Source organism: Grammomys surdaster, unplaced genomic scaffold (assembly GCF_004785775.1).
Source record: "Grammomys surdaster isolate TR1022 unplaced genomic scaffold, NIH_TR_1.0 181, whole genome shotgun sequence".
Taxonomy (NCBI): domain Eukaryota; kingdom Metazoa; phylum Chordata; class Mammalia; order Rodentia; family Muridae; genus Grammomys; species Grammomys surdaster.
In genome coordinates, this window is record NW_021604626.1 from 3,442,247 (window position 1) to 3,452,423 (window position 10,177).

Genomic DNA, 10,177 nt, shown 5'->3' on the forward strand with positions numbered 1-10,177 from the left:
AGCCCATGGGGACATCTTACATACAAACTGACACTCCATCATTCTGCTCCCACCTTTACAGTAGATGAATTGGTTGAGGCTGTTCACAGGGTTGTCTTGCCTTCTGCCCACTGTGAGACTCAGGACCTCTATTATAATCAGAATATGTGGCCCTAGGGCTCAGACCTCCATTGACCCCCACACCTGTGACATCAGGCTACAGGAAAGCAGGTTGGGTCATCTCCTAGAGGGATGTCAGGCTACAGAAGACAAAGTCTGCTACTAGAGCCCATCCTCTCCTCTTGTGACCTAGCCTATTGAAGAGGCCTTCTCTATACCCGTGCCTCTGGGGTGCATGTCTGCTGGGGTGGGGTGGGGGTGTTGCTCTGAGGCAGGATAGCTGAGAAGAGATGCTGTAAGTCAACATACCCTCCCTACTTCCCACTAGTGAATCTCTCCCTCCTGGAAAGTCTGAATGGTGTCCAGATACTTATTTCCCTGTTACAAACTGCTGAAGGTGATGGATTCAGACTTTAGCACCATGTTGATATAAATAGCAGCTGGTACACCTGCAAACAGGTTTTTTAAAATGGAACGTATTAGCCTATTGGGGTGAAACATCAGTGTAACTGATTCCTCCAGGTCAGAGATCTTAAGTCAGCAGCCATGACATGCAGGAGAGCATGCCAGGTTGAACCCACCACCACTCCCTCATGAAGAGGGTCATGGGACCCTGATCTGATATTTCAGTTGCCATACCCTCTTACTCAGAGCACATACAAGGTAGAAGGGTGGGGTGGGGCTTTTCATTAATGCAGCTGCCTCCGGGGTGCTTGTGCTCTTCTAAGTCACCCCAGGAAGCTTACTGGTTCGCCATGCCATCCTGAATGGGTCTTCCCTTTGGCTTGTCAAGGCTGGTTCTGTTTCTGGGATGAATACTTGTTTCTTTCCATCAGCTCAAGAAAAGTCACACAACAGACACCCGATCCTTACTTAGAAAATCAAAACAAGAATCCCTCTCTGGAAGTCATGTGTCCCGTTGACTTGCCTCATTCATCCAGAAAGGTCACATTCATTTTCACTGAGCTAAAGCTTTTAGGTGCTTGGATTCTGGCGTGTTATTCAAGAATACAGACAAGGCACCAGATTCACCCCACCTCCAATTACAACTTTTAGAATATGTTTATATATAGTTAGTGTGGAGAAGGAGATTGTGCTACTGAGACCACCGGATGAGCACCCTACAGAGAGGGACATGTTCCCAGGGCTTGCTGACCACGGGCAATAAAACAATCAAGAAAACTAGAGATGAAACTAGAGGTCTGAACATTAGAGTTGTGTGAAATATTACTCTGATAACTGTCTGAGAAGAATTAAGGACTGCAGAACCGCTAGGGAGACTGCCAAGTGGTAACAGCACTTTCTGTACAAGTATGTAAGGACCTGAGTTTGAATTCTCAGCACTACAGCAAAGCTGACATTGACTGCATGCCTGTAACCCAGCCTTGGTGGGTGAAGCAGAAATAGGCGGATCCAGGAGCTTGCTAAAGAAGGAATGGAATAAAAGAAATCCATTTTAAATACTGCAGCAATAAAGTATCAGTGCACTGTGTAGATAGATCAATAATGAGTTTTTCTCTGAATGTTGGTTAACTTTACCAGATACACTTCCAAGTCCTAGAAATAGAGCAAGATGGAATGTGAGAGAGAAGGTTCTGGGGCTGCAGCAGATTGTCATCCTCTGGAACAGACACAGGCTCTATAAGACCTCTCTTAGCATTGGGTCATGAGACCTTGTGGTGTTTGGGGTCTTGCTGTCCCCTGCAGAATCCAGACTGTGACCCAGGCCTGTCATCCTAGCTATTTGAAAACCTGAGCAGGAGGTGAAGCACGCCTTCAGTGTTTGCCTGGGCCCCAAGAGATCCTGCCTCAGAGTGCAGGGCTCTGGATTCCATACCTAGTGCCACAAGAAACAGAACTTTCCCTAGGAAACTCAGGCACAGTTCCCCAGTGTCAGGAATTAACCTTGAGAATAAAAGGTACCTGTCACCAGACAATTTATAGATGGCAACTCAGAAAGTCCCTTGTCTCACAGTACCCTCTGCCCATGCCTTAGCTTACTTCCAATGGGGCTCTGCCTGACTTCTGGTGGAGTTTTTCCTAACTTCCGGTGGGGCTCTCCCTCAACACAGTGCTTTTTGGGCCATCTTCTGAATGGTGGTAGACCGTGCACCTGGCCCTGTTCTGAGGCCTCTGCCGGGCTGTCTCCATTTGCACTGAGTATGAGGTGCCACTTCTCCCCACCCCATCCCTCATTCCTTCACACTTCCTCATTACATGTTCTCTGGGTGACATTAAAGAAAGATTAAAAGAAGTTACTGAGGAATGTCAGCTGCATAGGAATAAACTTCATGGTGACATAATTGAGTATTTATTGCAAGAAACAATGGGGGGATACAGAACAAAGGGCAAAGTGTAGAGGTCACTGAAGAGCCATCGAGAATGTTCCAAAACTAAGTATCACTCAGAACTACCAAGCTCAGTAAATTGTTTTCAGTTTCAGAGAATAATGCTGCCCTTGTGCAAGGTTTTCCTGAAATCTAGAGGCAGCTTTCTGTGTAATAGAATTTGTTCTTTTTCAAATCTCTTAAAAAGAGAGCCCCATTTAGACAGCCTCCGTCTGCAGTGATTGCAGTGAGAAAGTGTACATGAAATTCTGTAGTAGACTGAGATTATTCATTGTTACAGTCAAGAGTTTAACTAGTTTAATAAAAGAAAAGCTTTAATTATAGCAAGTTATAGTAGGTGAAGTAATTAAGAGTGATTATACTAATTTCCTAAAAGTGTGTCTAATGGAATCGGGACGGAGTTCTAATGAGAGATAAGATTTGAGAGATCCTTCCACAGTCTCATGAAGGATGTATCCTTATCCCCAGATAGTCTACATGATGCAGCTGGGAATATGTTGATGAGCAGGGCTTTCTTTCATCAGAAGTTAAACAAGGAGCTGCCTCAGTGTTTTTCTCTTTACTGAAATGAGATGTCCTGACAGAGCAATGTAAGGGAGAAGCATGTGTTCTGATTCCCAGTTCCTAAGAGGTAAGAGTCCACAGTGGCAGGGAAGATGTCTCAGTGACGGTTTACTGCTGTGAGCAGACACCATGACCATGGCAGCTCCTATAAAGGACAACATCTAATTGGGGCTGGCTTACAGGTTCAGAGGTTCAGTCCATTATCATCAAGGTGGGAGCATGGCAGCATCCAGGCAGTCACGGTGCAGGAGGAGCTGAGAGTTCTACATCTTCATCTGAAGGCCACTAGGAGAAGACTGACTTTCAGGCAGCTACGATGAGAGTCCTTTTTTTTGGGGGGGTGGGGGGGTCGAGACAGGGTTTCTCTGTATAGTCCTGGCTTTCCTGGAACTCACTCTGTAGACCAGGCTGGCCTTGAACTCAGAAATCCACCTGCCTCTGCCTCCCAAGTGCTGGGATTAAAGGCGTGCGCCACCACCGGCAGGATGAGAGTCTTAAAGCCCACCCCTTAAGTGACACACTTCCTCCAACAAGGCCATGCCTCCTAATAATGCCACTCCCCGTGCCAAACATGTTCAAATCACCAGAGAAGGCATGGTGTGGCTGCCCACAGCGTTGGAAGCTGGTTGATCCCATTTTGTCCCCACACAGGACAGAAGACAAGGAACTGGATAGAGTGTGGTTTTGTGTTCACCACACAAGGAAAGCACCAATACACTGCTCAGGGTGGGAAAACACAGCCTAAGATGTGGGAGGCCAAAGTTGGGGTTTCCTGACTCCTGGGTATTTAATAGCCACTGGGAACCGTGCCGAGGAGTTGAAAGGGAGGGTTGGGGGTCCATAGGCCTGTGATGAGGAGCTGGGGCTGGTGGTCCTGTATTCCTGGACATCCAGACGCCACTGAGTCTCGGGGAGTTGGGAACAGAGTTGGTTTGGGGCTAGGGGGATGGGAAACGCTATATTAGCTCATTGTCCTTAGCTTGGCAGCAATTGTCTGGGGGCATGGATGGGCCTTCTACAGGAGACTTAGATGGAGCGACTCTGTAGACAAAGGCTTCCTCCATGCTTCCCATAGCAGTTCTTGATGAGAGACATGGTCCTTGGTTCCAAACTGTTTTTTTGATTGTTCATCATAGAAAATGGGTACATGCCACCTCCTTGAGGTGAACCAGAGATTGAATGCCTTTTGCAGGAAGGGATGTCTGGGAAGGGAAGCTTACTGGCTGAACTCAGTGATGATCTCTGTGACCATATGTAGGGAGTGTGCTCACATGACAGGGGCCTGGTCCACTGCACTCAGAGACCCTCATCTTCCAGCGAGGCTCCACCTTCTAAAGGTTCTACAGCCTTCCCAGCAGTGGGACCAAATGTTCAAACTGATGAGCTCACGGAGAACACACATGCAAACCACAACAGGAACTCACTGAAACCACATCTTTTACTGTTTGTGTTGGAGTCCTTAAACACATCAACAATGTGGAAAGGGGGAGAAAAAGAATGAATTCCAGTGGCTTAAGGCTGTAGTCATGCTTACATATCTAGTAGGATCCAATGGAAGTTATTAAAGATTCTAAAATTGTCAGGCAGTGGTGGCACGTGCCTTTCTTTAATCCCAGCACTCGGGAAATTGAGTTCCAGGACGGCCCAGGCTACACAGAGGAAACCTTGTCTTAAAAAGCAAACAAACAGTCTAACATAAACTAGATGAGCAATTTTTCAAAGTATTCCTGAATTTTTAGCTACCATTTCTATATAATAAGTCATCCCAAAATATACAGCTGCTGCCGTCAGTGCTCTGTGCCCTCCAGTGCTGTGAGCTGGCTGAGGCTCAGCTGAGTGGCTGGTTCTTCTGCTTCATAGGCCACCAGAGCACATGCATGGAGCTTGGCTGTGTCAGGCTCATCCAGAGGACTCTATTCCTGTGTCTGTCTGGAATAGCCATACCCTGGCTGAACTCTGCACCCATCTGGGGTGATGGTGCTTTGTCATGTGTGATGGAATGCCCAGAAAGATAACTGGCAGTTCTGTGATGGCTTGTTGTTTGATCTGAGAAGTCCCAGGCTGTGATACCTGCTGTCCTTGTGAGTCAGTCAGGACACAAGGACAGTTAGACACAAGGCTGGGGCTGGGGCTGGGGCCAACACCTAATGGCAGGATAGCATGTTCACACAGCATAGGAAGGTCTGGTTGGTTCAGATCCCACACACAGTCACTGGAGCAGCCATAAAGGATACTTTAAGCCAATCAGCGAGATCCAGCTATGTGTTCTTTGTAAATCAAGCCATCATTAATATCACAATGAGAAAACGAAGCCACTGTTAACTGTAGAGTCTTAATATAGACAAGGACAGGAGTGGATAGAATCCTCTGTGGTAAAAATGACAGTCCTTTCTGAATTAATTTGAGATAAGTGCAATTTCAATACAGCTATCTAAAGATATGCTAAGAACTTAATTGCACCCATTTAAAAAAAAAAGACGAACAGTATTCAAAAAAACCTATTATAAATCAATAATAATTAAAATAGCATAATAATGATTCAAAAATAGAATAAGTCCTTCTGAAAAAAATAAAGAACATAGGCATCAGAATGTATTTAACACTAAATGAGAAGGCAATTTATATACACCATTTACATATAGAAACTAGAGAAGTCGACTTTATAAAAGTGAACAATAATCAGCATCACCTTTTGAGAGCTTTAATTACAGAATAATGAGAAAATGTGAAATATAATATGGCCAGATAAAAGCATATGTAAGTATTAGACGTTTCGTGATCCTGAAAGAGTAAGTTTTAAAAGAGACGTGTGAGCTCTAGAGAAAGGTTTGTAGTGAACGTGGCAGAGAAAGCCAGGATGTGTCCAGTGAGTGAATGAGCATCGGAAGACGCTGCCTCTGTGCTAAACAGCTGGGGCGTGTGCATGTGGCATGTTGAAGAAGACACCGTGTAACTGAGTGTGCGAACGATATTGAGGTAAATGCCAGTGCTAACAAGCTGTGGGTGCTCACCTGTTCAGTGTGAGAAACGCTTCGCTGCTCCAGGAAGCCACAAAGAGCACTTGGAGCCAGGGCCGTCCTGTGGATTATAAAGCAATCCATCTTCTCATTCAAGCACAGGGACAATTCACAGCCAAGCCAGAAAAAGGTACCACATCCCCTCCCCAAACCTGAAATCTCATTCCTAAGAACTGGCTGGTAGCCAGTTATTCAATATAAAATAATATAGCACGGTTGAAATGAATCAGAAGTAGGTAGGTGACCAGATTGTAACCCGAAAGGCACAGTGTCAGAGTGGAGCCATCTCCTTGGTCTAGAAGAGGTCTCGGTGCTAATGGTGTCAGCCCAGGCCAGCAATTCCCCTGTGTTGTGACAGTCACATTTAAGACTTGGCTGAGCCACATCCAAGCTTGAGTTTATTATTTCCCATTCTATTTGGTGTGGAATGTGATAATGCCCTTTGCCTGTCAGAGTTCCTGAACAGAATTGTAGATTTGCCTATAACACAGCAAGAGCCTTTAGCCGTCCACCATGTGGTGCCCAGTTTATCTTTTGCTGCTTGAGATGTGTTTATGTAGACTCATTTTCTTAATAATTCTTCTACTTTCCAATGGTTCAAGAGCAACACACCTCCCTTAGAAACTGCACATGGAATCTGCCAAGCTCTGGGACCGTCTCCCAAGGGACCCTCTCCCAAGGAGCCGCCTGCACTTTCATCAGCCCTATGATCATAATGTAGATGGCAGGCACTTGTCAGTGTGCTGTGTGGCTGGGCTGCAGTGTCCTATAGGCACTGTGTTGCATGCATTTCTAAAACCTTGTTAACAGGTTTAACATGATGTGATCTCATGAATAGGATCAAAGCCAAGTAGAAAATTCTGGCTATGGGTCAAACTGAGGCAGGGAGAGAAAGTGGTCCTAGAAGTAAAGGGCTGGGGAAAGTGCTCAGTCAGTAAAGTGCTAGGCGGAGGCTCTTGAAGCCCTGGGTCTCACCAGCTTACCCCAGTCAGTGAGTGGTCCAGGCCAGCAAGAGGCCCTGTTTCAAAAACAAGGTTGACAGCATCCTAAGGAATAGTAGCCAGTTGACCTCTGGTCTGCACACACGCCTGCACACACATGAGCGTGTACATACACAGGTCCTGGAGTTAGTGGTTCCCGTTCATCATCAGAGCGTCAGGAGCACCGGTGTGGTTCTAAGAGTTGGCGGCTTAGATGCTGAATGAGCCTGCGGATGTGGTGGTGGTCCAAGTGCATCACTCACTAAGCTGCAGGTTATTGCACCACGTGCCTGCAGCTGAGGATCAAGTGCTGCATGGGTAATGCAGCTCCCTGTCGGGCTGAGTGGGTGCAGAATCTCTGTCATGTGTAGGTTACGTCGAGTGTCTCAGAAGGTCAATTAAAGGACCTCCATGCCCTTGGCAGGTGCTAGGCAGGGCCCGTGCAGTTGGAGAACCAGTCACTGGGTGGGCCGGGAGCACTGTGAGCATCTGAGCCTTCAGCGCTGTGTGCCTGCAGTGACTTCCCATCATGTGCTCCTGGCAGCCTCAGCATCGCTCCCCTTTTTAATTAACTGGTAGTGTGTGACCCTACATCAACCAAACAGGCAGGTCACCTCATTAGGAGGCCTGCGCAGCAGCCAGCAGGAGACAGAGCTCCCAGCGCGCCTGGGTACTGCTCCTCCCCATTAATCAGTCCCTGTGAGAAGGGCCTCCTCAGTACTAGCTGGCAGATCGCATCCCTCCCTTCCCAGCTGCAAATGCACAGCACTCGGTCCATGGGCACGGTGATGTTCTGTAAGGACAAGGTGCTTCCTGCCTACCTTGCAGCTTTGCTGGCCTGAGTTCTGGGTCAGAGTTCAGCCCCAAGGCTGGGCTGTTCCTCTCTTTCCTTTTCTTTCCAACCCAACTTTCTGGAAACATTGAATGGCAAATTCATAATGCCTTGTGGTAAGAGGCCCTGAGTCTCACCTGCTTCTGGCTTTGCTCCTGGCATTGCTAGGACCTCTGAGCTTCCTGCACAGTTTCTAGTGAGACGGCCCAGCTGGCTGCTGTCACCACCACTGTTCTTAAATTCGAAGCATGGATCATTCCCGTCAGTCTGAAATGATGGCATCTGTGGTTGATCCATTGTGTCAGACACTGCCACCTGACTTCTAACTAGAACACATGAAACATGTTACCTCACCATGGTGTGTGACACTATATATAATACCTGGTTATGTCTTTTACACATTCAGAGACAGGAGCACACACACCTATTCCAACAATTGCCAGCACCCCCTGCATGCTCTACTTGCACAACCCCACCTTTCAAGCCTTAGAAGGGTCCCTGAGATCCTCAAAGTCAGAGAGATCTTCCTGTTCACAGGAGAATTCTCAATCTTATTTCAGGTATTGACTCAGATGAAGAACTCGGGCTTCTCTGTCACCACGCCTCCTACCTAGGTGATTGGCATGGGTTCTTACTGTTTTGTAGCTTGTTCTGTATTTCATACATCTGCACGCCTGCATGGAGGTCCACATACTGTGTTGGGGGTGCACAGGGACGTGTGCCCTGACTGTCTCTGGAATGTTCTTGAGCTCATGGGAGCTTGCAGCAGGATCCATCTCCATGGTTGTCACCAGCCACATCATCCAGCTTGCTAAACCACACACAGCCAGGAGCTTTAGATTCCCTGGAGTATGGAAAGAAGAAAGCCAACTTGCTCTGTTGCTGTGGTATATGCACCATGCCCTCCCTGTGGAGGACTGCTAGCCTCATGCTTCTTCATTGCCACCAGCTTGCCTGAGTTTCTGTTTCTCCATTTTGTTTCAAACAGAGCATTGTGGTAAGAAGGGTCAGCAGATTCCATTCAGTAAATTGTTCTGTACAAAGTCAAGGGGCCTGGTGGCTCTCACCAACCTGCTTTCTGTATGTTCTTCATCTCCAGACCAGAGGGTGGCCTCTTTCTGTACCCTGACCGACCTCCAGCATGGACAAGAACTAGAAGGGGCCCCAGAGCTGTCCTTGTGTGTAGATCCTACCAGTGGCAAAGAATTCATGGATACACCTGGGTATGTAAACCCTCTCTCCCACTTTCCCACCACTTAGGGATCCCAAGCCAGGCTGGAGAGAGCCTTACAGTGAGACTGACCTGGGTACTAGAAATGATAACACTGGTATGTGTGCCCATAACACTTCATAGACAGATCCTGCCTGTTGGCTGCCTGTGCCTCACTGACTGAGAGGAGCAAGTGTAACCTCCAGTCAGCTGCCTAATTACTACAAAAGCACCAGGCAATGACCCCTTGTCAGTCAATTTTGGCCAGCCAGGCCACTCATGCCATATGGCCTACCTAGGGCACAGTTCTTCTCAGACCCTGATCCTTGACCCAACTATCTGCCTACAGTTGACATATATGAGGGATGCCCCCCAGTCATGATGCATGGGCTTCGTGAACTGAGTCATGGTTAACTTGCTAAGGAACGAGAAATCATATCCACATGTGGCTCCCAGGACTTAACTCTGGCCTACTTCTTCTCCATTTAAATAAGCTTGGCTTTTGTTTTCTTACCAGCCTTAGTGTCTTATCGGTTCTGAGTCATGGTGGTAGCTATGTCCTAAGTCATCAACTTACACATAATATTTTCAGTGAAAAGTTTACTAACATGAACACAAGCAATGTCCTAGCCTTAGGTCTCTTAAGTCCTCTTAATTGTACCATTTACCAGGGAGCGATCACCCTCCACACTGACTGGGAAAGTTAACCAGCTAGAACTGATTCTCCGACAACTGCAGACTGACCTTCGGAAGGTATGTAATTGCTGGAGTCCACAGACAAAGCAAAGTTTTTCCCACACTCAGCTCCTTTAATTTCTGCAAATAAATGGATGAGAACCCTAAGCAGACCTGGGTCCAGGAAGGAGGTTCCCTCATCTGTTCTCATCAGCAGCTAGTGTAGGGTTTCCACTGAGGGCACAGAGTCTTGTAGACATGCCTGGGGGTGTCTGTGCCTTCTAAATGGTGAGATATCCACATAAAGTAAGATTCTATGGGTTGTTGCTTGCAGCAGCCACATGTGAGCCAACTAAAGGTTACTCACTAAAGACAAGATCTCCAAGAGTCCAGTCAGTCAGCTCTCACAGTCAGTCAGCTCTCACAGTCAGTCAGCACTCACAGTCAGTCAG

General features: G+C 47.1%; 1 protein-coding gene across 2 annotated transcripts in view; it reads left to right on the plus strand.

Annotated features, from left to right (window-relative positions):
* Positions 1 to 10,177, plus strand: part of Sipa1l2 (signal induced proliferation associated 1 like 2) — a 148,086-nt gene that overhangs the window by 135,075 nt on the left and 2,834 nt on the right. The window contains exons 20-22 of one of the 2 annotated variants that reach the window (XM_028767712.1): positions 8,401 to 8,454; positions 8,940 to 9,063; positions 9,722 to 9,803. In XM_028767712.1, the coding sequence (XP_028623545.1) occupies positions 8,401 to 8,454; positions 8,940 to 9,063; positions 9,722 to 9,803 (260 nt within the window). The remainder of the gene's footprint in view (positions 1 to 8,400; positions 8,455 to 8,939; positions 9,064 to 9,721; positions 9,804 to 10,177) is intronic. The other variant, XM_028767713.1, reaches the window with a different exon arrangement.